The 27,439-nt window shown below is 39.2% G+C and overlaps 1 protein-coding gene across 1 annotated transcript in view; it reads right to left on the bottom strand.

The window, feature by feature from the left end:
- The window catches only part of HIP1 (huntingtin interacting protein 1), a 95,806-nt gene that overhangs the window by 8,221 nt on the left and 60,146 nt on the right, over nucleotides 1–27,439 (bottom strand). Inside the window, exons 8-22 of the mRNA XM_018555031.1 lie at nucleotides 25,830–25,970; nucleotides 20,179–20,236; nucleotides 19,965–20,040; nucleotides 17,100–17,240; nucleotides 14,628–14,725; nucleotides 13,188–13,260; nucleotides 11,024–11,207; nucleotides 10,114–10,202; nucleotides 8,641–8,757; nucleotides 7,563–7,664; nucleotides 5,648–5,780; nucleotides 5,491–5,565; nucleotides 4,509–4,598; nucleotides 1,745–1,878; nucleotides 38–148 (exon numbers count right to left, since the gene is read on the bottom strand). Of these exons, the coding sequence (XP_018410533.1) occupies nucleotides 38–148; nucleotides 1,745–1,878; nucleotides 4,509–4,598; nucleotides 5,491–5,565; nucleotides 5,648–5,780; nucleotides 7,563–7,664; nucleotides 8,641–8,757; nucleotides 10,114–10,202; nucleotides 11,024–11,207; nucleotides 13,188–13,260; nucleotides 14,628–14,725; nucleotides 17,100–17,240; nucleotides 19,965–20,040; nucleotides 20,179–20,236; nucleotides 25,830–25,970 (1,622 nt within the window). The remainder of the gene's footprint in view (nucleotides 1–37; nucleotides 149–1,744; nucleotides 1,879–4,508; nucleotides 4,599–5,490; nucleotides 5,566–5,647; nucleotides 5,781–7,562; nucleotides 7,665–8,640; nucleotides 8,758–10,113; nucleotides 10,203–11,023; nucleotides 11,208–13,187; nucleotides 13,261–14,627; nucleotides 14,726–17,099; nucleotides 17,241–19,964; nucleotides 20,041–20,178; nucleotides 20,237–25,829; nucleotides 25,971–27,439) is intronic.

The raw sequence follows: 27,439 nt of genomic DNA, 5'->3' as shown, positions 1-27,439 counted from the left end.
ATTAAACCAGGCAATACCTGCTAAACAAAGTTCTCACCTCAATCCTGGTAGCAGCCGTTTCTACAGCTGCTGCAGTGGCTGTCATTTCTTTCTCCACCAGGTCACCCAACTCCTCCTCTTTTATATCAAGAGACGGAGGACGCAGCTCCTAAAAGACAAACATCCAAACATATGTTAAATGATAGATGTCAACCAAATTGTCACTGCACAGGTTATATTATAAGACAACTTCACCACCCCCCAACTTCCACCAATGCAGCCAGGTACATAGCAGAGATGTTTTGAATGTGTTGCACTGGGCAGTAAAGAATTTAGGAGTGAGGATAAGGCAAGTATATAACTATGCTGGCTGCCTGCACAGTGGTACATTGCTGTTTTCATTGCTTCATTGATGTACTGAAGAAGATGAAATGTTTAAGTCCCACGGTCTGTGTGTCATTGGAAGAGGTGTTTATGCACAATAATGTGAAGCTGGGTTGTGTGAAGGACAATGTCAATGACCTTGGGGAAGTCCTAGATAAAAAATTAACATTTCACCCTCTTTGAGGTCCCCTGGCATTGCTGATTAGCACTGAAAATGTAAATTGATCATTTTCCTTGGCACTCAACAAAGCCCTGCAGTATAGCCAAGAGGAATATTTATGGAAATTTAAAAATTAGTGTGAAATATAATTACAACTGGGATCCTAGTACATGGCACAGAAGTTCTAACCAAAGTAGGTCATGTCACTAGAGGTCCTTTTTGTAACGTAATTACACCTGATTACTAATGACTGTGTAAATACTAGAGTTAATCAAACATTCCTGTCCCTGTACGACACGGCCATTGGGAGTAAATGTGATTAAAATGTCTTGTAAAATACTTTAAAGTATAGCTGCTGTTACAGAAAAATACAGCTTTTCTCAAAATAACTGAAATAAGGGATTATGCACCGAACCAAAAGGAACTTTACTACTTACATGTTCCTTTCCAAATGATGACAATAGGTGTGCATAATTGCACAATTTCCCAGAACAAATGTGATTCAACCCCCTGTCTGCTGTAATAACACTATACAGCTGCACCCCCTACATAACTCATATACCTGAAGTTTTTTTTCATTTTAATAACAGCTTAAAATTATCTTTCCAGGGTGTGTTTGAAATGTTTTGCTTACTTTTGCCCCTAAATGGGACTGTCTAACCCTTTATTGTCTAAAGGCACTAAGACTTGTGGCTGATTAACAAAAACTGGGGAAAAATGAAAAAAACACAAAAGTGAAGTTCTTGGTAAAGCACCCAGTCAGAATTCATGTTTATTGTTTCTATAAAGGTCAAACTTCAGTAGTTTCTATTGGCAACAGTTCCACTTTTTTCTCCAATTTTCATGAATCTGCACCACTGAATGTCATATGTACTCTAATTTAGATGCATAAAGTATACGCATACTGGGGCAATAAAATTACATTGAGTTGTCTTTTTTAGGGATGCACCGATATAGCTAAAAAATTGAAAAAATAAAAATAAAAAACATTTTCGGTATCGGTTTCGGCCTGACATTTTCCATTTCGGTGCACCTCTAGTTTTTTTTCTTTTTTAAGTAATTAGTAAAATAAAAGTGCCCAAAGAGGTGAAAGTCAGACATTTAATGTTCTCAACATCACTCCCAGCTACATGTCAGCTAGATGCTGAGATCCATTTTCTGCATCTTTCATTAATACAACTAGGTCCTCAGTATCCAACTATGGCAGCAACCGATCTTTACCTGAGCAATATCAGCTATTAGCTTGAGTGTGGCAGTAATTTGGCTGCAGTCCACTTCATTCTCTGCTTTATTCCGTAGACTGGAGAGATAGTTAAGAGCTTCTGTGCCGCATGTCCGACAGCTGTCACTTAACTCTGAGATAAAAGAAAAACGTGCAGATTAGAACAGCAGAGGTGAAGAAGCTGTAATGGGGATATTACCCAAGAGAACATTTAGCTTTATTCAGTGATAAAACCATAACACATTAAACTGTTCTAACAGACACTTAAAACAATTGAATGCAGAAATCACACTGTTACCGTATAGTTCGAGTCAAATAAAAAAAAATACCAATGAATCCACTTATGTATTTATTTAAGAAAAATATTAAAATTATTTATACCTATAACTAGCATTTCTACCCAAACATAGCCTGATATCCCATTTCTGTAATCCCCTGTACAGCAGCACTGAGACTGCGAGACGGAATCCCAGCACTCTGCTTTAGGGCCTGTTCACATTATAGCTTTGCACTAAACTTACTGTATCTATTCATTTGGTTTATACTATCGCACAGCACACCTACCGTGCAGTATCATGCACCAGGTGTGTTGCGGTGAAAAAAACGAGTGCATTTCTTTTCTTCTTTTTGCGGTTTTGCGCTGCAACACAAAGCCACCGGGAGTGTGCGGTTCCATGTGTGGACACCATGCGTTTAGCACAGCGCTATGGTGTGAACAGGCCCACACATGACCTTATTAATATATTGCTGCTCCTTCGATGTCCAATCAAAGGCCAGGGGAGGGGAGATGACTAAGTAAACAGAACTTCAGCAGCCAATTTTTCTTATAGTCACCCATAAAATAGGTAAGTAATAGTTAATTTCAGGTACAGTAGCCTGTTAAAGTGTACATAAAGAGGTTTATTTATAAAAGTCTCATCCCATTCCCAGTCTTAAAACCCATGTATATTCATGAGGTTCTACTACAATAATACACTTTTAGTACAACTTAGTACAAAGCCTTACTCAGGAAGGATACTTAATACTTATTCGAGCATGCCTAGCTAATGTAGAGATGTGTGTACATGGGTAGAGTGTCAGTGAAAATATTAACAAAAGTCTTTACATCCAGAGCTGTGGTGTCTTTCCACTTTAGTAAGATTACCTTTCTGGCATAGAAGAGTAGAAGAGGTATTAGCTGTTTGAGGTATTTATGCATTATATGGTTTGGTAAGATTGTGAGGAGGTAAAATTCAGGGAGTCATGGTAGGTAAAATCCCAGATGTATTTACTACTTGTTAGCAAGTAGTGTATTTGCTGCTAGTACGGTAATAGTGTAGAGCATGGCCGAAAGACATGACAAACATCTGCTGGTGTTGTGCAGCAGTGATGATATTGGGCAGAGTGACTAATCACCAGTTTATGTGTTTTGTAGAATCTGTTAAAATGTATAATTGGGAACATAGATCTTGTAGGGATCTATTCTCTTCCTTTAGAGAAAAAAAGTTTCCTCCACTTTAATAAAATCCCTTTTAAGGATGGGAAGTCTTTAGACCACTTTGACCAGGTTTGGCAAAGGGGCAGAAATCTGTTGTTAGAGAAAAGGTAAATGCTTGTCACCTATTTAGGAATAGCCAATGTTCGTATTAGCCTTTTTTAAAAGGAGACACTTGTATATACAGAGGTAGCAATTCAAGTTAAGCCTGGCAGTTGGCAAATGTTTGAGCGACAGAAAAATCTTCTAATTTTATCGCACCTATGCACTCAGTAATCTGTTGTCTATTATCTGGCAAATATGCAAGTTGGTGTATTAGTTATAATGCATCACAGAGTCATTATTAAATCTGAAATCTGGGCAAAAATATATTGTCTCATTACAAGAGATGTTCTTGTATGAACCTTGGTGTCCTTTGTATTTCTTCAAGATCTGTTTAGTAATTCAGTAGACCTGGCTGCCATGCTGATCCAATGGCTTCAATACATTCTGATCATCTAAACCTGAACAAGCTGCCAACAAGTGTAAACAGAATTTCTGAAAAGAACACTTGTTTAGTAGGCTACTAGATCAGCATAATAGTCAGGCAACTAAGTATTCTTTGAAGAGAATGCTAAAAATGGCAAATTACGAATTTCCCCCTCAAGATGTTTCTTTGAAATGTGAAAATTTAAAATAAAGAAGCCAGATGGAATGGGAAACTGAGATCTCATCACAGATATGAGTAACATATGCTATCGAAGCCTTGGTAATTACAGAAATTCCTGGTAGGATTCCCAAGAGTTAGAAAAAGCTAGTAAGTGACTAAATTTGCAATTGTCAAAACTTAGATATGAGTTTTTATAGGACTTCAATCTGGAATTGTCCCTTGCAGTACATGATGTCCTAAATTTCTCAGGTTAAATTATACCCAATGTAATTTAACTAGGAAGACTGAGGATATATTGTGAGTGCAGAGCATCATGGATCCATCCCACATGGGAATGTCACCACAATGCCCTTCCTTCACTGTATAATAGTGCAGAAGGCAGCTTTGACATCATCACGGCAGCCTAGAGCAGGGACAAAGAGAAAGAGGACCATCATGTCACTGGCCTAAATGTCAAAAAAGGTAACTATAAAAAAAGCAAAAATACTGCAAGTGGGGACCACAAGGGGGAATTATTTGGAGGGGGGGGGGGATTGGGCTATGAAACAGACAGACAGACAGAAGGAATTCATTAAAAAGCTAATTTCTTTATAAAAAGGCATAATTTCACTGGACACTGGGATAAGAATGAGATACTCACTGTCAGAGGTTCTGGTCTGAGCACCTTGCAGGATCACGTCGCTGATTCTACGTGCAAACTGAACCAGACATGGCAACAAGCAGTTCACATCTAGGAAGAAAAAAACATAAGCAGATAAATCTGTGATTTTCATATACAAACTGTATGAACGTCCTGCAATCCATATCTGTATAAAATATATTTCTTTTCAATCATCCAAGGTTACAAAATAAGTAAATATGGCTGCTTATACGACAGTATCCCTAATTATAGTGTGTAGAGTGTGTATGTTTGTGGGCATAAAAACATTCTGGTAATATTCTTAAAAAGAAGTCAAGGCTGATGAAAAAAAATATATCCCAGAAACACTATATAACATGACTTTTTAAAATGAAATGGAGTTCCTCTTTCCTATTACTTTTTAACCCACATTTCTGCCATGTGAAAGCTGACACATTTTGTACATGAGATCCAGTTAGCCCCGTACATTGAAAGTGCCTGAAAATAGATTGTTAGTGGTGCCAAAATCAACCAATTCGACTCCTCGGGTCTAATTTTCTACAGCCAGTTATATAATAAACCGGTTGTTATAAGAAACAACTACAATTGCTTTTATTTTATAATAACTCAATTAACAATTTAATATTGTTATTACAACTTACACACACACCTAAGTTTTATATTAAGTAACACAAGATATTGTGTGAGATCTAGAATGGAAAGTTACTTGTATGGCCTGTATGAATACATCTACATTTAGATCATTTATTTAACACTGAAACAAACAATTATATATACTCCAATACTTTTGCCAAAGCAAAATGTTATTTCTAGTGGCAACCTAGAAAGGTGAAAGAGACTGAATCATAAAACCCCCTTCTGTACTGCACTCCATTTTGCCTGCCCTGTGGTTTGGTCAGGCCACTCTAACTATTGTGCATTTCCTCCACTTGCCTGCTATACTCTTTACATCTTTTGGTCCTCTCCCATCCTTTCTTCTCACCTGAAGTTTTTTTCCATGCTTCCGCTAGTTTCTCTGTGCTCTCTACAGCTGCCACTGTTCTGGAGATTAAAAAATCTGGAAAAGGAAAGCACAGGGTTTGGGTTTAGAATAGTGATGTCTTAACTGCAGCTGTATGTGCCTGTCACTGTGTACTCACCTGTAGACACGCTGCCACTGTTATAGAGAGGCTCATCCAATTGTTGGAGGGATTCCTGTATGATCGTCTCTGCCTCTTGAAGAATGCGATGTATAACACTGTCTTCAATCTCCTTCACTTGTGCTTGGCTCTCCTGTGCAGAGACTGGAAAGTATTATGCCTTGCACTTTAAAGGTGACCCTAACTTCAGACCTGTGTAGCTAACAGCACAAAGATGTTTAGAGCATTGTTTTCCACATTTTGTAAGCATTAGGAAACCTGTAGCGAAAGTATATGGAGACAGCCATTGCTGATTTCTCCTTAAAATACAAGCAGCCTAGCAAGATGTTGCAATGATGAGGCAAAAACCTGGAAAATGTATACAGATCAGAAGTTCTGATTTCAGTCTAACTTACTAATTTACATGCTTGTTCTAGAAGTGACTCAGAAAGCATTGGATCTAGGAACTGCCAGGCAGCTACTACTGTTACTAGGAGACCAGTGATGTCACCTGCCGCATTTCTCTCTCTATAGGTTTGCATTATGCCACAGTGTGACCTTTGACTTCCTACTAATAACTGGTTGTTGGAGCACTAAAACCATTCATCCAGATAAAAAGACGCTCTTGGAGTGCCAGCTCACCTAAACGGTTTCATTACAATATACTCAAAGTATTAGGATGGTAGAATTATTTTAACTTTATTTGTAATTATCTCCCAAAGTTCATAAACATGCTTAATTCACAAACATATATATTTGATAGGACTGCTGCTACAAAAATTACTTTATGGAGTTAATTGGAGTTAATTCATGTAATGACAGTATACGAATTCACATGTTTTTATCAGTGACGTGGCTACCAGCAGTGTCATTGCTGATTCACTTTTAGAGTATCCAATTAGGGAATAATCTATGACATGAGCCCCATAGAAATAAATGGGGATGTACTGCGGCAGCACAACCAGGAGCTGTCCACTGCAGGATGTCAAAAAACTAAAGTTGCACCCATTATAACTCAGTAAGTATTCATTTGTGCACAGGGCAGGAGCAGTAATGTCCCTTAAAGAATAAGTGTACTTTAAAAAAAAAAAACACCTATCCTTTAAGGGTGGGATTGAGGTTCAGGAGAGCAGTATTTTTAATATGAAGCTAAGATGAAGAACATGGGACATGGCTTCAAACAAGCAGGAGAAAAGTTCAAAACTAACCTTAGAAAGTATTAATTTACTGAAAGAGTAGAAAGAAGAAAAAAACAGAAAAAAAAATCAAAAAAGAAGACTTTATTGACCACTTGGTCTTTTTCTGCTGTCACTCTTCTATGTTTCTTCCCACCCATGTGTGTTTGAGCCCCCTATCTGCATTCTCTGTAGAATTAAACAATTAGGCATTGCAAAAAAAGAGAATGAAAATTCTTCATAGTAGCACAGCAGGTGTGCAGACTCAGGGACTCAAGCATAGAGTGCTCACCAGGCAGAGTCACTAGGAGATATAAGAAACTGTTGGTGGGTTGACCCTCCAGCATCTACCAAACTGAGATATAGATGGTGCTTTCTTCTTTTCTGGTCGGGTGTAAATGGTACACTCTGTCTATAAAAAAAAACCTTGAACGGTTAAAAAATACTCTGGATTGAAGAGAGTTAAATGCCTCTTCCTGCCATCCAGGTTCAAAAGTAAGTCTGCCAATGCCTGCGAGTGCCATCTCCAAACTCTGCCCCAATCTCAGGCTCACAAAGAGCTGTGCCCCATTCCCTGGCATCTTGCTATTGTATTAAAGAGTCTCAGTGGTCAGCAAGGAACCCCCCTTCCCCATGTGGATCCCTTGTTTTAATAATTAGGCAATGCGTAATCATCACATTCATCAGAACTACTTATAAAAAAGAAAGCCAAGCGATGTTCACATTGCATATTGTAAATAGTGATCACAATACCAGTATACCTGTTTGGAGGTTTTCATGCTGCTCTTCAGAAGCTGAATCTCCTGTTTACTGCTCTCTAGTGCCCCCTGTAAGTTATCCATTTGTTGTATCTGCTCCTGTGCCTAGACAGAAAAATATCCTGCATTATTCACAAGACCTTTCCCAAATCATTATTTAAACTATAATCACATAGTTAAATGAAGTGACCTTTCCATCTTTAACAAGAAGATTCCCTGTTTGACACTTTTGCTGAATTAATGTAATATTAACGACTATTTCAGTTACAGGTCTCTGGAATGTTATTAATGTTTTAAAAATGAGGTCTCCTTCACTTCCCTCCAGAGACATGTAATCTGGAAACGTAATATCTTGTATTGCACTTCATTAGGTTTTATTAAGACTAATCTTGCAGGCTCATGGCTGCCTTTTTCACTCGCTCATTTTTCGATCTTTAAGGAGACTACAGCACTGTTACACTCCATAAGAATGTTCCAGTAGTTGTTTACTTTCTGGTCAAAACATTCTTAATTTTACAGAATAAAACCATCTGTCCGACCATTAAAAGTCCAGATCATATAATAATCAAAAAAGGGTATAAGTAGAAAAGCAAATCCAAACTTTGAATTAATGTTGCATCTTCCAAGCAAATTTGTACAAAGTTTCACAGGATGGATTAACGCCCATATATCGCTCAGTATAAAATGCCAGTCTGGAGCATTCATAGGATGTAGAAGAGCAGCACATATCATGGGGGATCAGCCATTGACTGCTATTTTGCCCTAAAAACTGGTAAGTACACCATTAGTTGAACCAAAGGTCATGTACTTTTTATATAAAACTTTCTCATACCAGATGTTTGTAAAACTGAGAATCAATTTGTAATAATTTTACACTGAGATGTATATGTTTTCTAGGTAAAAGTCAGTTAGGGGACTTAAAATGGCAGCATAATTTAAAAACCTATTTCAAGGATGTGGAAATACAGCTTTAGTATGTTCACATTTCAGCACATCTTATTTGTGTACTAAGGTTCATAATGGTGATACGACATTATTAGAGAAGTAGATGTGACTCAGGTAGATGAAGTGCCACCCTCACCTTCCTCTGCGTGTGCTCATTTACACGCTGATATGAATCCTCCAGCTCTTTCTTGGAACATTCCACATCTCCCAGAGCTTCTCGAGCAACCGTCATCTGTTTGGTGACTTCAGCATTCTGACAGAGAAACCACAGCTATCATTAAACTTTCCAAATGATCATCACACCATTTACGTTAATATGTATGCAAATAGTGAAAACAGTACAAATGTTGGCCTACAGCAGTATGCCCGATTAATAAGGCAGTGCAAGGCACAGTAATAATGTACCAAGTATAGTAACATAGAACAGCCAATGAGATTTCAGATTAAGGTAAGTGGAAGATGGATGGTGGTTGATAAAGTTTGACACATTGTGCCCTATGCCTTACTGAACAATAGGGGTCCTTTGACACTTTGCTATTCTGGTGCATTCTGTTAAAGCACATATTAACACGTGTGCTTTAATGTAATGCATGTGTTAACACATGTTGCATCAAGGCAGCCCATGCAAACTAATGGTTTGCCATTGTACCAGAAATGTTTCCAATGCAGCACACCACAATGCAACAGTAGTGCATTGCCATGCTTTTTGGTGTGCTGCAATGCATGTGTGTCGAAGTGGTGTTGCTCTTAGTCAACACCTGTAATGCATTGGGAGGGTTTTAATGCATGTTAGTGCATTTCCCCAAAGCACTGGGAGAAGTGTAAATGGTCCCTAAAATAATACAAATTGCTGGTCACCTATGGAGAATGATTCATTTACAAGTGCAATTCGATGCAGCTTTATTAATTTAAAAAAAAAGCAAACTAAACTTTGGATGCAGCAACCCACACCTTTAATTCCATGGAGAACATTCATTCAAAATGTCATATTTTAAAAAGCATGACAGAACACATTGCAGGTTGTAATTGCTGACATTTTATTGTGAAAAATACTGGATTCCTGACTGTCAAGCTAATCCCATGGCTTTGGTACTTACCAGGGACGTGCGGTCACGGGAGGCAGGTCTCTGCCTCACCTAGAATTATGGTGGAAAAAGCTGTCAGCTTCATGTATGAAGCTGATAGCTTTTTCTCCATTCAGATTGGCATCTAACAGGTTACACAGCAGGGAAATCCTCCCTGCTGTGTAACCTGTCATGGACTGAGCGCCTCAGCAGGCTCCTCCCTGTCTCCTTTACACTAGCTTGGGGATGGGCAGGGAACGTGGCTTTGTCCGGCGGGGGTGGGGCTTTGTCCGGCAGGGGACAAGGTTTTGGCCAGCGGGGGGCGAGGAATGCCTCACCCGGAGCAAGAGGTATTGCACGCCACTGGTACGTAATGAATAACTAACCTTGAACAAGTATTCAGATTAGGAGTTCTGATTTTGCTCTGACTTTCTAATCTGTATGCTTGATTTGGGTCAGTAATGCTGAACATGTTTAACTTGAGATAGATAGATATTTATTGGCCTTCGCATAGTCCTGTTATGTCACTGGAAAGAATCAGTCACCTTTCTGAGAAGCTCTGCATGGCTCTGCACCAGTTCTGCATACTTCTCCTTTAGCTTGGTGTATCGTTGCTCATTAGCTATAGATTTTCCTAAGAGAAAGTAAAAAATTTGGTAGACATTGTGTCTTCAGGACTAGAAATTAGAAGAAACCCAAAGAGTGAAAAAGACAGCAATAAAAACTTGACCTCTAACAATTACTCATGTTATTCAAAACTAGAAAATAAAATCGGTTGTAATTCCACTTAAAGATTTCTCAAGGCAACTGAAGATAGTACAGCAGCTTTTATATATGGGCTGTCACGACGTAGCCTGATTTCTTTTCTTTACGGACTGATTTAATTCTAATGTAACTCTAATTAAAAAGAAGTTGGAATGACAGACGACTTTATGGTTTCCTTCATCTCTTAAATATTTTTATTGATCCTCAGGTTACCAGGTCTGCATAAGTGCTGAGGTCCATTATATAAAAGTCCAACTTTCCCTGTTAGAGTCTAATCTCATTTGTATTATGCAGGAGTAAAAACACCCCAAGGAAAGGAATGGAAAATCCAAGTATCCAATGTGGGTGGACCAGAGCCAGGCACTCTGGCAGGGTGACGCCACAGCTGAAGTCCTTAAGGCATAATACAAGTCAGAAGGTGGTTGAGCCAATATGGGTGGACTGCCCCTTAAATGGATCAGATATTTTGTAATACAGTATACCTATCACTCTGCTTTTAACTAGAAATATGCCAAATAATAAAGAAAGCAGAGCCACACAAAGCATTTATTTACATTTTTTTTGCCAAACAACTAATTTATTGTCTAATTTTACACTTAGGTGTAATTTTGTACTTATGGTCAAATAAAATTTAAATAAAATAGTACCAAGTGAAACCAAAAAAATGACCCTCAAGTCGTCACTCCTTACTCTCTATCTCTGTTAGATTCTTCTGGGCTTTCTCAGTATCTTGTTTTATCCTCTTCAAATCCTCCAGCTCTGTTCGCAGAAACTCATTCTCATCCACTGCCTGTTCCTTCAGGTGCTTCTGCTCCGCTAGCTCCGCCTCTAGCTCTTGGATGCGCCCCTTTAGATGAACAACCAACCGATTACTCTGAAATACATAAACATCATTAAATTCTACCAGAGGAATTTCCTTTGCATCCTCATTGGCAGGACTACATCTGGGTTCAATCTAGGCCTCTAAGATAGGACATTCCCTTTGCCAATTAAAGCTGACAATTAGTGTTGATTGTTTGCTGTCTCCACACTAAGACGACTTGCCTGATGAAGGAACATGGAAGGGCCCATTTACACGTTAGGCCTCTGCAGACATAAGACATGAGATGACAGCTTCACATGATGCCACAGTGAGTTGTTCCATTTTTAAACCAAACCACATACTTTTGAGAACATACGTTCTGCCCGGGAGCTGGGAAGCCCATACAAAGGAGCAAGTAGCAGGTCTACAACTTCTAATGGAAAGAGAGTACTGGTATTCTTTTAAACCATCTTGAACAGTTGGGCAGTGAGAATCAGGTCAATGTCACAACAGCGATCAAGGTGGAACCAGGCTTCCCCAACCATTGGAGGAGACATAGAAGGTCCTCCATAAGCCAAAACCAACCTGCTAATAATAACTGTAGTTAATCTAAGAAACTAGGACAAATAACAGATCAACTAAGCAGGTCCCTGTATGTAACAGTGAATCATCACTCACAGTATTACATTTTTGGGTCACCTGTTTAAAAGTCAGGTGCCTACAGACTAATTTGATGAGGACAAGAGCAAATGCCTTAATTTTAAAAAGCTTTGCTCCACCTACAAGGGCAATGCTCCCACATACCTGAATGCAATGTCAATCATAAAGGGATTTCTGGCTTGCGTAAATATTTCCCCCAAAATTCATGATTCAGAAGGTGATCACCAAGATCAGCAGGATCAGTGGTGGCCATCATCGTATACTGTCCCAAAAGGGTTTGGTTCTCTTAACTCCTCCAGATGTCCAGGGAACGTTTTGAATCCTAACGAAAATGAGACACCTAGTTACTCCAGGGGAAGTCATGTGTCCAGATGTACACAAGTTATCCCTTACAATTTTGTAGACAGACTGGTCCAAATTAAAAGACACTGGTCTTACAGACCTAGTGGTTGAGAACTTGATGCAGTTAAGTTCTTCTACTAAATCCCTCTGGAACACCTTCTCAAGCTAACTCAAACTGGAACACACAAATGGTAAAGGACTCTTCCATTTTAAGCTTACGTTTCCTTCAAAAATTGATTTTAATTACAAAGAGTCACTGAAAACCTTTAAACCTGAACCAGACATGAATGTACACAATGCTTTGACAAATCTAGTAAAGATCTTTGAAAACTTACTTACAAGAAAATAACAAAATAAGATGAAACAAGTGCAAAAACCACTCAAAGTGGTAACCAAAGAATAAAAGCACAAACACGTAATACTGCTGCATGAAAATGCCACAAATAAAAGTTACAGTGCACTGAAGTAGGGCTACAGCAGTCTCTTGTGTGGAAAGAGGTCTTACATCTGAAGATGTATTTCACGTGACCACCTTGTCAAGCACACATTATAAGCTAGGAAATGTAGTAATGGAGAAAGCGTTTGGATGTAAAATTCTGAATATGATAACTTTCCTCCTTTCTGTACCTGATATTTTCCAGATGTAGTGATGCCATGAAGGATGCAAATGATACAAACAATATACATTTACCATAATTCTTTCTTCCTTGGGGGCCTACACTGAAATAAAATTTTGAAGCACCTATGATGTTTTTACTGTTAAGTTATCACAGCGTATTATCAAGGGGTCATGTTCTTATATAGTAAAGGATACAGAAAACTGCCACTTTTAACTATTTAAATGCTGGCAGGATGTATTTATCTAGGTGATGATATCAATCAAATGTGTAGCTGTGGTGTGGCTCTAAGGAAAGAGAACATAGCACTAAGTATTTGCTTTCTGCATCCGATTGCTCTAATCCAACATGTGCATAGGTTATTTAGGGACATGTATAATATTGCCATTCTCTATTTTATTGGCTTTTTAAACTAGGGAAATTTTAATCTCACCTCTCCTTTGAAGTTTCCCAGTTCATCTCTTAAAATGGCAATTTCTTTATATAGTTGCTCTATCAGGCGATCTCTGTGATAAGGAACAAAAGAGAAAGAGAAGACAACAGTCGTTTTGAGGTCATCAACATTTCATTTTGCATTGACAAAGCAAAAACAAATCTGAAACCTTTATCACATCAGATAAATCCAGCAAAGTCTTTAAACTTTTCCCCATGTTAGCATGTTTGTAAATTGAAAATCCTCTTGCCCTTGGGGATGCAATATAATCTCCCATCCAAACAGACCTGGCCACTGAATCTCCACTTGGAATAAACAAAGTCTAAATCCTGCTGGCCCTAAGGAGAAATATATAGTACACAATATATTTAAAGTGTTTGCATTAAAAATACTAAACTACAGGTAGAAGAGTAAAGGTACTGGGAAAGCCAATGTAGATATGATAGATGCGGATGGAAGAACCAGTTTTGGCATGTGAAGGATGGAAGATATCTACTTGAAGGGGTCTTGTCTAGGGCAATGCTATTGAGGCAGCGTATGAGATGAACAGATTGGGTGTGTGTGTTCAGGCCTGACTCTGCCTGGACAGACATGGATCTGTACAAACAAGAGGTCTTGTAAACAAGAGGAAATTTAGTATAGCAGGGATGCTGGGACTCAAAGCACACTAGCCAACAGAGAGCCACACAGTGAGTTGGTCTGGCAGGGCTGTCTGTTAGAGTGACCAGAGAGGTTGGAGACATAGCCATTAAGAGGAATGCAGAGTTTGCTGTATTTTGCTAAATATACACCTGTGTAGAAAACATCTGCAGTGCTAATTTTTTGATAATAAGGGTTTGTTCACACCATGTTGGTTGTGCTTTTCAGCACACTACCACACATGTAGTGAACACGGCACATGTAAAGCAACTTTTTCATGTGCCCTGTTCACGTCATATATGTGCCGTGGTGTGCAGAAAAACGCAGCTCAATGGACATGGTCTGAACAGGCCCTAAAAGTGTATCAGGAAACCATGAAACACCTCTTAGTAAAAGGACTGACTCCACGAAATGTTCTATGTTTAAGTCAGGTTGCCACAATATGTTCACATATCTTACAGAGCCATCTGGAAGCCCCAGAGTATTTTAATATGCAAATTATGACTGGGATCCCCTTCCTCATCATGGATGACCATACCTAATGACAATAAGGCAAAGCAGACAAAATAGGTCAGGTCGAAGCTTAACCACAAGAGCTAAACAAAACTCCCATTATATGGTGACAGGAGTTTTGGGGCTCTTCAGACTCTCTGCAAGGTATGTTAATCTAAGTGTCTTCTTTTCGTATCTGCCTGTAGTTTAGTAGCTTAAAATTGAGGACCACTTTGAACTATTTGAGCACAGTAAGCACAATATTCACATGTTTAATAGTTAGCCATTTATACATTTGTTAAAACGTACTTATCATCCCTGCTCATGCCATTTTGGCTGCTGAAATTGAAAGGGTCATTGCTGAAGGAGCTCCCAAAGATGTCATCGAACTTATTCTCAGGCATACCCTATAATAGACAGGAACACTGCTGTCGTTTATTTTGAATGACAATAAAAATGTTATATAAAAACTATATTACAATAGGTATATGTGATATCAATTATACACTGTATTTATTTCATTTTTAGTTGTATATAATTAGATTTGTAAGGTGTTATATAACAACCATATTCTGCATCATTTTGTAATATGGCATCCAGTAAACATACATATACCAGTAATAATAAACAGCAAAAATGTCAAAGACCCTGCTTATTAAAGACCCTTTCAGTTGTCCTTGCAAGTGCCAGTGGGAGGGGAAGTTAAGTGACCCCTTTTCCTTTGACACGCATGGGCAAGGGAAAGGATCATTTTAAAGGCATAAAATGTCAAAGCTAACAAATAAAAAAGACAACTATATGTATATTTAAAAAGAAATCCATAGTTAGGGATGGTTAAAACATGTGTGTTCAATGCATGACATACTGCACATGTAATCTGGGAAAATAATTTTTATAGCACTGTTCATATGTATGCCTTTTCATCCAGAACATAACATTGTGCAAGTTCATTTTGCAAGTACTGCAAAATTTGCAACAATTTCACAAAATACATGTAAGCTGCACGAAAAAAAAATTCCATGCCTTTAAAAGGAGAACTATGAGGTGCGTGAAAATCACTCATCCTCATAGTTCGAGCCGACGTGTGACAATGAAACTGTCACAGGTTGACTTAATAGATCGGGAAGTGAGCAAACGCATACCGTCGCTCGCTCACTTCTCGATCATCTCCCTGCAGAGAGCCGTGACTGTCAGTCACTATAGCATGGATCTCTACAGCATTGTCCGGATACGTCCCGGCTGTGGCGGTCTCAGTATACCGCGAGCCGTAGCTGATATACTGAGCTTTGGGTCATGGGAGGACGCTAGTATATGTCCTCCCGTGACCCTTAACAGAACTATGGGGAAAAATACTTACTCCATAGTTCTCTTTTAAATGCAGAAAATGCATAATGAATGCATGTAAAAACAGTTGCATTTTAAAACCTGAATGCATTATGCAGCCCTAAACAGCCTACAACAGACCTGCCATGATTGTGAATAAGAAAAGATGGAGTTCAATTGTAAGCAGGAGGAAGCCGTATGAAATTAGTACAAAACATAATTATATGTTAACATCGGCTAAGGTAAAAGGTGACTAAAGAATACGATGGTCTTCCCTGAAGTAATGCATTCTCAGTAAACCTCTAAAGCATTTAATGTTGAAGGACGGTCTGACAGAGCAAGAGACAGCATTCCAAATTAAAAGTTCAACATGGAGAAAATCTTAGATGTGAGAATGAGAGGTACTAAAAAGGGAATGTGAGAAGAGCCAGGGGTAGACATACCATTTGTTCGGACTGTGCAGCTGCACAGCAGCCCTCTGGGGCACATTTATATTAGATGTGGGACAGATGGGTGCTTGGATCACTTCCACCGCCCTGTAGACCTGAACACAGCTCACTTAATTCTTGCTGTCAATTGATACACAGTGAATAAATGTCTTTACTCGGTCAGTAATTGAATAGAGGCCCAAAAATTGGTCTTTGGCAGTGCCCCCTAGGTGTCCACCATAAAGAGGAGTCTAATATCTCAGGATCAGTCATTTGTGAGTATAAAAAATAGAAACATGTTTGACATAGTTTGATGAGGCAGGGTACACTCCTCAAGATATTTGCTGAGCCTAATATTCACCAACTGACTAGAAGTACCTATGGCACATGCTTGCTTTCCAGTGGTGTAGGAGGTTTGGCCATTACTATCTAGACTCTAGATAGTGATGGCCAAACCTCCTACACCACTGGAAAGCAAGCATGTGCCATAGGTCCTTCTAGTCAGTTGGTGAATATTAGGCTCAGCAAATAGATTCTAGAGAGACAACCTTGGGCTGAGAAAGAGACTGAGGCTCAGGGAGTATTTCCAGGAAGTGCAACAAAAAAGCACAACGTAAAACTATTACCACAGAATCCATTATTCTAATGGATGGGAGCAAAAATAAATCATTTTTATTAGCCTTCCTGCTACCAGTTTGGCTATTCAGTGTTTTTCTTTGTACTGGTTTACATTATTTTTAGCACAGTTGCAATGTTATAGGATAGGCCTACACATTTACATATTTTTTTCTCATGTAACACCCATTCTGATCATCTACAACTTCTCCTCTATATAAGTATTCTAAATCCACCTCCGCCTTCATGCACAAAGTGCTGTATATCAAGCCATCCAACTGTGATCTAAGAGAGAATTCCCAAAGCTGCCTTCTAAATATGTGATGAAGGCAAAGAACAATTACATTGCTCTCAGTTTTGCTGGTACTACATTGTGTTAACAACACAATATCCAGTAAAATCTGTCATGACCTACCTGAGAAGAAGAATCCATTCCAACAAGATCATCTGTCTCCACTAACGTCTCACTGTCAGGAGGGGAATTTCCTGTAGGTATAAGAACCACCGGGCTGATGTGTTCAGACAAGGCTGAGGCCCTCAAGAAATTAGGTGGATTCTAAGAATTAAACAGTTTTGTTAAAAAATCCTTTATTTGCTTTTATGCTTCCATCAGATATAACCACACATATCATGAAGTAAGATAAAATACTAATTTTATAACAGTCAATAGCCCAGTTTATTAAAATTTAATTAATGCCACACATCCAATGATAATCAAAGTGTAGTAACACAACCAATCAGAAACTTTCAAACTGGTTGTTATAAGTTATCACACCTTGCACATGCTCTGTTCCCTTTCTGCTGCTTTACTGAATAAGCCTACAGTCTCTTCCAGTCTGTTGTATAAAACATATATAATGATAAATCTAAATCAATCTAATATGCAATTTAACAGACATATTATCCCAGGAGCTTGTAGTACTGATGACAGTTCAGCATAATCATGCCTAGCAATTCTAAAATCAATAGACACAATGTCAGTTTTTATGATAAAACTTTCTTAAAGGAGAACTATCGGGTTAAGGCTTTTCCCCATAGTTCTCCTTAGGGTAACGGGAGGACACAAACTAGTGTCCTCCCGTCACCCTAGGCTCAGTATACCGCGAGCTGTAGCTCGCGGTATACTGAGACGCCGCAGCTGAAGCGGATCCCGACAATTGTGCCGGGATCCGCCCAGCTGTGTGACTGACAGCTGGCTCTGCCTATCTAGGGCAGAGCCAGCTGTACCCGCCCCCTCCCCTGTCCATTGCGCCAGTCAGCGCTGGCGGAGCGGGGAATCCAGCCCCTCCCCTGTCACGGCAGAGAGCCATGACAGGATCGAGAGGTGAGCGAACACTGGTATGTGTTCGCTCACCTCCCGATCTACTGAGCCGACCTGTGACAGTCTCATTGTCACAGGTCGGCTAGAACTATGAGGTGAGTGAAAAGCACTCATGTCATAGTTCTCCTTTAAGCATTCCACAGTTCAAAGTGATCCCAACTTGGGGCCGGAAATAAGTCTATGGGCAGGGGCAAAAAAACTGTCTGAGGATGTCTGCATCGGATTGCACACAGTACCCCTCTCCCCCATTCTGACTGCTGCTTAAAGGGTTCATTGCCCCTCACAAGCAGTGGTTTCACGGTGTGCTTCTGCACTTGTTAGTTTTGCTAAATGCAAAAGTATCTCAACAGAACCATGTCCTCTTAAAGCATATGTTAACCAAAATAAAAATATATATATATTTACTACAGTACATCTCTTGAATACATGCATTTTCCCCGTTTATATCCCTTTAAACACACTGCAAGTACAAAAAAATAACTGTTTATGTGCCAGAAATATAGTGTGCTCATATGCTTCACTTTGACATGGCAACACAGTTTTGTATTCCTAAGGACGTGGTGTTAGCCCTGCCTACTGCATTTCTGATGGATTACAAAGCACATAGACCTCTCCTGTCAGAAACCACCTGCTACTGCGCATGCGCGGGCCCAGTTTTCCATACTGCAGGTAAACATGCACTTGCACGCATATGTGCGCCACGGAACAGCCACGCAAAAGGAAGTGATGCTATTTCCTGATGAATCAGCCTATTTAAAGCCAGCCTACCTCACTCCAAGTTACTGGATTGTCTTCAGCTTCCCGTGTGTTCCTTGTGCTTCTGATTACCTAGCTGAATTTTGACCCGGATTGTCCTTGACCTTGTTGATTGCTGCCTGCCCCTGACCTCCTGCTTACCTTCTGGACCTGCCACTGTCTCCTGCCTTTGTACCTCGCTGCCCGACTGGATTTGATCCCTGGCTTGTTTGACCACGATCTTGGATCCTGCTCTGCACTCCGCTGCCTGCTTGGTTTTGACTACAGCTCAGCCTGACCCGATCCGGTGCCAGAACTCCAGCTTGCACGGTGTTATCACCTCTGGCACCTGTGCCACTCGCTGTCCACTCTGACTTTGTTCTTAACTCCAGAGTCTTTGGGACACGAGGTGCAAGGGAAGCCCCCTCCCACATTCAGCCTCCACCCAGGTACGTGACATCTCCTCATCCCCCCTCATCATCTCCATAACTCCTTCTTGTGCACAGGCAGAGAGTACAGGAAATTATCAGCTCACCAATTTTCTGGCAAAATCACCAGGTATTTCTTGCACTTATAGAAAAAATATAGTCAAACATCTGCAACGGTACATTTAGCAAACTAAAATGGAGCAAATAAGAGAAGTTCATTGTTAGGGTCTACATATACTTTAAGCTCTCTATTACAGCTGGATATTGGGGTAAACCTACTGGCAACTGTTCTAAGATGATGACACAGAACAATCTTTTATATATTTAGTGACACAACACATGTGAAAGAATCCAAAATTTGCCCAGTCTCACTGCGTCATTTCAATTATTTATTTCTACTTATCATTACATAAACCTTTAAACCTATTCAGTGTATCTATACCAATTATTTGGTCTGCAGTTATGCATCTATTCTTTTACTCAATATTCATTAAATACCCAAATATTCTTAATTTGCTTTATGATTTCAGCTATCTCCTGTTCACAATAAACAGGCATAATTTATTTTTAGCTCAACACTGGTTAACATGACACGACTTCATAAAATAGGGAAAGAAAAATGTGCACACGAGAATAACTCACAATAACCAATCAGAAACCATGCTTCTTTGACTTCCATATACTTGTATTGTAATCAGATTGGTTGCCAAGGATTACTGCTTATTGCTGCTTCTTGTCTGGTGGTATTTAAAGTTTATAGGAAAGAACAGATCTTTCACATAAACAGAAAGCTTACCTCTGGAAGCTGAGGAATCTGTAACAGACGTTTGAAATACTGTAGGTTACTTGAACGGTAGAACAAATCTTTCAGCCTGCATAGAGAAAATCAACATATATTATTAACACTAACACCATTTTAGCCCATCCAATTGTATTTGTATACACAAAACAATAATAACTGTTGAATATGTTACATCTGCAGTTTTCTTGTTTTGTAGGAATACACTTACTTCTGAAATTGTTCCATAAAGCGATCTCGATGTCCCTGTAATGTGTCTGTGGGGAGGCCTAAAATACACAAAAAAGTTTTCTTATACCACAGAGCTTCACAGGAAAAATGTTTAAAGCGAACTTGTGTTTTGTGCATTTATGCATATAAATCTTTATTAAATTTTCCATAACCAATAATGGCACAATGTACATATAAGAAATAACATCTGCACACATGGTATATAGCAACAAGGAGATGTCATCTGTAGGTATTACATTGACCATTGACAATACATAACCAAGAATGACATTATCTCCTGTAATCATTCACTGGAAAAAAAAAAAAAACACGTCATGTAATGCATTGATAATTCCCGAAGGAAATATGAACCAAAATTCGAAAGAGGAAGAAGGATATATGCGAAAAATAAGAAAAGATAGGTGCCAGGGGAGGTATGAAAGAAGGAGAAAGAAAATAAAAAGGGGGTGTGATCATAGGTATACCCTATGGGGGTATGGATTGCCGGATTCGATGAGATTCTAAAGGGACAGAAAACATTTTTTTATGAAAGATAAATTACATAGTCTGGAATGTCAAAGGTCAGATGTATGTAACTATTACGAATGTATACTTCAGGGGTGGTCAATCACTGCTGAAGGTGCACTATATGTGTTCCGCGGTACCTGCTGATGAGAAGTCAGGTCTCATAATACATCAAGAGGTCCAAGGGAGCCATTTAACTTGGCCATGAGATACCAGTGGGTGTATTGGAAAGAAAGGTGTATTGGTTTTTTTTCTCTATTCTGACATGCTCGTGTCAGAATAAAGGAAAAAAAAGACACAGCGGGGTTTCTCTTCTTGGCGGCCGGGAGCGGGAGACTCCCGGGGCGCCAGGGAGATTTAGATGTTTGGAGGAGTAAGGATCAATATGAAATAGTGTTGTGCATGGAGTTCATGTGATTCACTCCCCCTCCTCCCCCATGACTGGTTCTTGGTTATTGGCCACTTTGGCACTCATAACTGTCATATAGGAGCATATGCAGCAGGGAGTACAGCCATTAAAGAAGACTTGTTACCCAAACTGATTACTCAAATCCTTCTATGCTTGCTCAGAATTTACCAGAAACCCATTAAGGAGATATGCCCCTGAGCAGGGCAGCCATCAGGGGGGTACGGCCGATACTCATGTAAGGGGCCCAGGCAGCCTGGGGGGCCCGCCTGGGTCCCTTACATGACTTGGGTGGGGGGGCGGGGGGCCCGGCCCCTGAGGTCTCACTTTTACTAATGAGCAGTAGTGACAAGCAGTCCATGGTGGATTCCATATGTATTCCTATGGAAAAACCAGCCGGGCGTAGAAAACATGTTGAGGGGTAAAAGGGGCTTCTATGATCTCAAGAAGGGATCTCTGAGACAGGGTCCTGGGGGATTGTATGTGTAATTAATGCAGTCAAAGGCCAACCACAACTTAATTTTACCCTTCAAAAAGTAGAAAGAAGCCTTTCAACAAACCACCAGGGATTCAGTGCTTGCCCCATTCCTGTGAACTAATGCCTTCTACAGTACAATCTAGAGATTGGAAGCATCTTTGTGTGTGGCCTAGCTATGTCTCTAAACCATTTAACATCTGTGAACTAGAGAAGTGATGATTGTAATGGCCAAATTATAGCCTTATCCAATAAATGAAGTGAAAGGATAACCACAGTTGGTTTTAACAGTAATAGTGTGAGGCACAATGATAAATACAGCAAGGCCCTATACAAAAATGGGCTAAAGATGTTTTTTGTAAAGCAACAGAATAAAAGAAAACCCTTCCATGCTCCTGGTTGCTTTGCCCTGATGTCCCCTTTCAATAGATTAACTCATGAGACAAGCTATTGATCATGGTGAGATATGACTGACACTTACAGGAAAAATCTCACCTGCTACAGAAACTGAATTGACAAATTTTATCATTGAGGTTTTCCTGTCAGCCTTCCTCGAAATCAATACAGCTGCTGATATCATACAAACTTGGCTGAGTTACAAAGTGAGGAGGAGGTCAATGAAGACCATTTCTTTGATGTACAGTACTGTATATTCTGTTATATGGAGCTTTTATTTAAAGGGACAGTCCATCCAGTGAAGATATTGAGATTCTGAGTGGGTGGTAAAAGACTAGAGTCATTCACAAACTTTTAGAGACTGCATTGTGGGGATCAGTGTGTGGATTTATGGGTTGTTTCTAGGTCTTCCTAAATTCCACCACCATTATACATAAGTGTGTCTCACTCTGCTGGTTCCAATCTGCAGAGAGCATAGGAAAGTTGAATCTCCACAGCAAGATACAAACCAGAACTTCTAATGGGAGGTCTTGCTGCTGCATTTCCTAATATAAGGGTGAAGTTTAATGAGTACACCAGTTGCATGTAAGAATGTTGTGACTGATCATTCACATCAGAAACCTATGCAATTCCTTATAAAGATGCATAAAATTAGGATGCATAGATTATGACACTATGCAACACTAGGCTCTTTCTGCCTGATCATCAAATTATTCTTAATAATATGGGCATATCTGTGAAAAAAATAATTGAATCTGTCTTCACATGTTCCATCGCTTGATGAAGAAGAAACTTCATCTAAGTACCTTGGGCTTACCACATGTTCTGCTCAGTGAAATCGGTGGAACTGCTGTAAGCTCGACAGCCAGGTCCAGGTCTGTAGCTTAGAAGTGCTGATAGCAGTTCCTATATGAATGAAGTCTGCAAATATTGCCTGCAGGCTGTATTCAAAAATACACTGCAACAATATAAGGGTCACAATCTATTTTGGTTAGTTCTTCGATGTGCAGAACAAAGAAGTATCCTTTAAACTGCATATTGTGTCAGTTCTAGCAACATAACACATGAAAAAAGAAAGAAAAAGCTTTTTTTTTTTTTTTAAATAAATATTGGTTCTATTAAACCCTTTTTAGCGACTAATATCCTTAATCAGCCCTAATTAACTTCTTCTGCTTTACAGATTTTTTATATATTTTTTAACATTAATATTTAATGTTAAATTGTTTTCAACTCTGTTCATTTTGTTTGTTCATTATTGCAGCTTTACAAACTATACACATTTTTTTTAAAAAAAAGCCTTTTTCCATTTGTAAATAACCTGCTATGGTTTGTATCAGAAATGTGATTTTAGTGTCATTATAAGCAGAGCAAAAAAAAAAAAAAATCACCTTTCATCTATACTTAGACTAGTTGTGTTAAATCTAACACACTAAAAGAAAGTTTTTGTATTTAGAATACATAAAAAATAAAAAGAATATGCAACATAACATAGCCAAAAGAAAGCTTTGTTTGTCTAATAAATGTTATATGTTTCTTCGGTATGAGAAATAATAAATACGTCATAGCTGAAATGTAAAACTGCTCTGGTTCATAAGGGGTATGCAGGTGCAAGAGCTGATGGGTTCAATATATAGACACTAGGTGGTGCTGCAATGTTGGAATTTGTAGGCAGCAAATTAGGGACAGGGAACTAGTTTCCATTTCATATTTCAGTCTATTTCTAAAAGCTTGTCATTTCTATTCATTAGTTTTTGCATTTTATGGTCCACATATTACAACTAATTTTCTCTATTACAGCTCTTTAAATTAATGTTGGAAAAACAGTTTGCAATAAAATAATTAATTCCCAACTGTTGCACACACACAACCTACTAATAAAAGTCTCCCCTACTCCCCTGCAAAAGAATCCCTGTCTGCTTTTTTAATTGCTGTCTTTGTCCCCCATTACTAAGATTAACCCTCTAGCTGTTCTGATCACGAATGTCACGGGAATACACATGAATCCAAAATTTTTAGTTGCACCAGTACAGCAATAGAGGGCATATTTTCCAATGGGGGCACTTGCTCTCATGACAACAGTCAAGAGGGAATTACCATCTTATTATAAAAATATTTTCTCACTTCCTGTTGACTCTACAGGACAGGAAGTGGAGGAAAATTCCCATAAAAATAGAACTGGTAGGCTTTAGATATACTTTAAATTTGTCAAATGAAATATGGATGTTTTTCTCAACTTTTAAAAGTATACTTTTAGTTTATCTAGAGCCCAAACTCATTATTTTGCTAGCTAACACATGTTTCAGCTTGAATAAGAGCAGTGTATACAGTGATTTGATGGGTTTTCAGCAAGCTTTGTTGAAGCCTTTAAAGTATATTACACCTCCAGCTTGGGATTGTTAAAGTGACACTAAACTCAGGAGTTAAATCATAGAAATGCATTCAAGTATCTTAACTATTAACAAACATTTATCTTTACTATTACTATTATAAAATGTATCTTTTTTGTGTATCATTCAGCTGTAGATCCTCAAATCATTTTTAAATTGGTGCTGACACTGTCCTTCCTTCTGGAGGGTGGATACTTATGTTCCCCATGGTCCCTGTGTGTGTTGTAAAATAGCCGCCGCTCCAAGCTCACTCCTGTGATGGACCACAGTCTCACATTTAGTTTACTAGTTTGTAGTCTATCACGGGAGCAAGTTTGGAACGGAGGCTAATCAACATCACACAGAGGCGTCCCGAGGCGCAACGACACCCGATGCGGTTACTGGGTGACACACCGCAGTGATGTCATCGCGTACGCGCATGATGTCACGCGCGGTACCGCTGTTACCTGCTGGCGGCCATCACGGTGATGGACGCTGGCAGGGAGAGGAGGGGACTTCACCCGGCGGGATAAGGTATGCCGCCGGGTCCCCTTCTGTCAGTCATTTGGGGTCACCCCTTCAATGGTGACACCGCACGCCGCACCCCCCTTGTGATGCCACTGACATCACACACAGCGACCATGGGGAACAAAAGTAGCAACCCCCTAGAAGGATGGACAGTTTCAGCACCAATTCAGAGATGATTTGAGGATGTACAGCCGAGTGATACACAAATAAGATACATTTTTGTTAATAGTTAAGGTACATGAATGTATTTTTTAAATGTAACTCCTGAGTTGAGTGTCACTTTAAATACAGATTTTAATAGGAGTGCTGACTGTCATGTTAAACAATCTGCTAGCAGACTTCAGTAAGCTTTAACACTGCACCAATCTTGTTGAAAGCCATGTTCTAATGGTGACACTTGTTCTGCTGACAACTGTCTAAAAGGGGAAGCTTTCTTTCTTTGTAGAGATTTCCTCTCACTTTCTGTTGCATTTATAGGACAGGAAGTGAAGGGAAATCTCGCCAATGGGACACAGACAGCACAAAATAAAATGACAGGGGTTTTAAATCGGGGGAAATGGCTATAAATGCACGTTTATCCAGTTCTCCACATATAAAAACCTAGGATTATTGTGCATTAATTAGGAAAGGTGGCGAACCTGATTTACTTCCTAGAACCTATCTGACTTTTTTGTGTTGGTAGTGTAGATCTGTTTTAAAAGGAAAGAGTGCAGCTATTCCCAATACCTTTCAATAAATGCTAATTTCCTACCTTCAATACATCTTTACTGACCCAGAACATGAATGCAGGTCAGGAGATTTGACTTCACCAGTTGCAAGTGACACAGTGAAGCCAAAGGATCAATAAGGCAGCTGGGGCATTTTCAGAAGCGGACCATCAACGTCAGAACAGATATTATTCTCATTATAGACTCCAATAAATCTTTAATAGTGTTCCTTCTCTTCAAAATACTTACATGAGTGCAGTTTGAAAAGTAATTTCACAGTGTAGTCATACAGATGACTGCAGTCTAAGATGACCTGTATGAGCGGAGAGAGGCGGCACTGGCCAGCTGCAGTGACAGACACTGAACGCGACATGTCCAAAGATTTAAAAACTGTAATGATATAGGAAAAAAGTCATTCGATTTTGTTACACGCATTATGCTTAGCTACATATTTCCATGAGCCTCTGCTAAAACCAGGGGTTGCATTTTGAAATGAGAGAGAACCAATGTTTTACTATAGTGTTCCTCAATTAGGGTATACCTCCGACTTACTGACATTCATGGCACTGTAAATACAGACAGTGTAATTATCGCCTCTGATAAATACTAGTAAATATTACCTACAGTACATTGTCTCAATACGCCCATACAGTTTCCCGAAGTATCCTTTGTTTTAATAGGAAACATTAAAATGATTTACGTCATTCCCCTTGCTAGCCCACCTATCAGTGGAAGTGCATAAAATACGTTGTAAGCTCTTTATTAATTCCTTTCTTCTTTCACAGATTCCTAGCAATGCCCAGATAGCAGCTGTAAAGCTGTGTGTAAAAATTGACTGAACCTCCTTTCCGTTTGTTATTCCACCTCTCCCCATTCGTTGGAATTATTATTTTTTTCTATTAGCTGAGGTCAACCAAAAAAAATTAAAATGCCAGCCAATCAAGAACAGAATGATTAGACAGAATACACACAGACAGACTTTTGAAGGTTGTGGGGTTGATTTACTAAAGGCAAATAGACTGTTCCCTTTGCAATGGAATTTTCCATTAACTGAATGAGATGAATCTCTGTTGAAATCCATCATCCAATTATGTGCAAGCAAAAATACTGTTTTTCTTATTTTTCTTGCATGTGATTGGGTATAATTTACAAAATGAATTTTTACCACTCTCATCTCATCTCACTCGGTGAGTGACTCTCATAATCTGTCTCGATTCTTCTGCTTAGCATTACTTACTGCTGTGCGACAGAACTGATACATGTCTACCAATGTACACATTCAGACATTGGTTATATTCTATTGCATGTGTAGACAACCTTGGTATTCCACCTGTTGTGGAACTGCAAATCTCATCATGTCAAGCATGTGTCTGTCAGGGTCTTCCAATGCCTAATGGGACTGGTAGTTCCACAACATCTGGAGTGCCGAGGTTGCCTACCCCTCTTTTATTGCAATAGGTTCCTAATAAAATGTTCTGATAACTTTATTGTAAATGTAAAGTAAAGGTTATGTAAGGGTCGTGGTGGCAAGATATACTCTATTCAGTTTATTCTATGAGGAAGGTACTGCATTTTGGAAGTGATATGTTTAAAGCATATTCTGGACCTAAGCAGATAACATTTTATTAAGGCAGCAACAGAAGGCTAGATTGGGGCACAGTGATGATTTGTCAGTGAAACTGCAATTTAGCATTTCAAAACATCACTATTAGGGTAACCAATGTCTCCCATATACACTAAAAAGGTAACCAAGTTCTCCCATATATACTAAAAGGGTAACCAAGTTCTCCCATATTCACTATAAGAGTAACCAAGTTCTCCCATATTCACTATAAGGGTAACCAAGTTCTCCCATATTC

This window comes from Nanorana parkeri, unplaced genomic scaffold (genome assembly GCF_000935625.1).
Source record: "Nanorana parkeri isolate BGI_ZX_2015 unplaced genomic scaffold, ASM93562v1 scaffold181, whole genome shotgun sequence".
Classification (NCBI taxonomy): domain Eukaryota; kingdom Metazoa; phylum Chordata; class Amphibia; order Anura; family Dicroglossidae; genus Nanorana; species Nanorana parkeri.
Note: the sequence above shows the minus strand (reverse complement) of the source record. Positions and strands in the feature narration are given on the sequence as shown.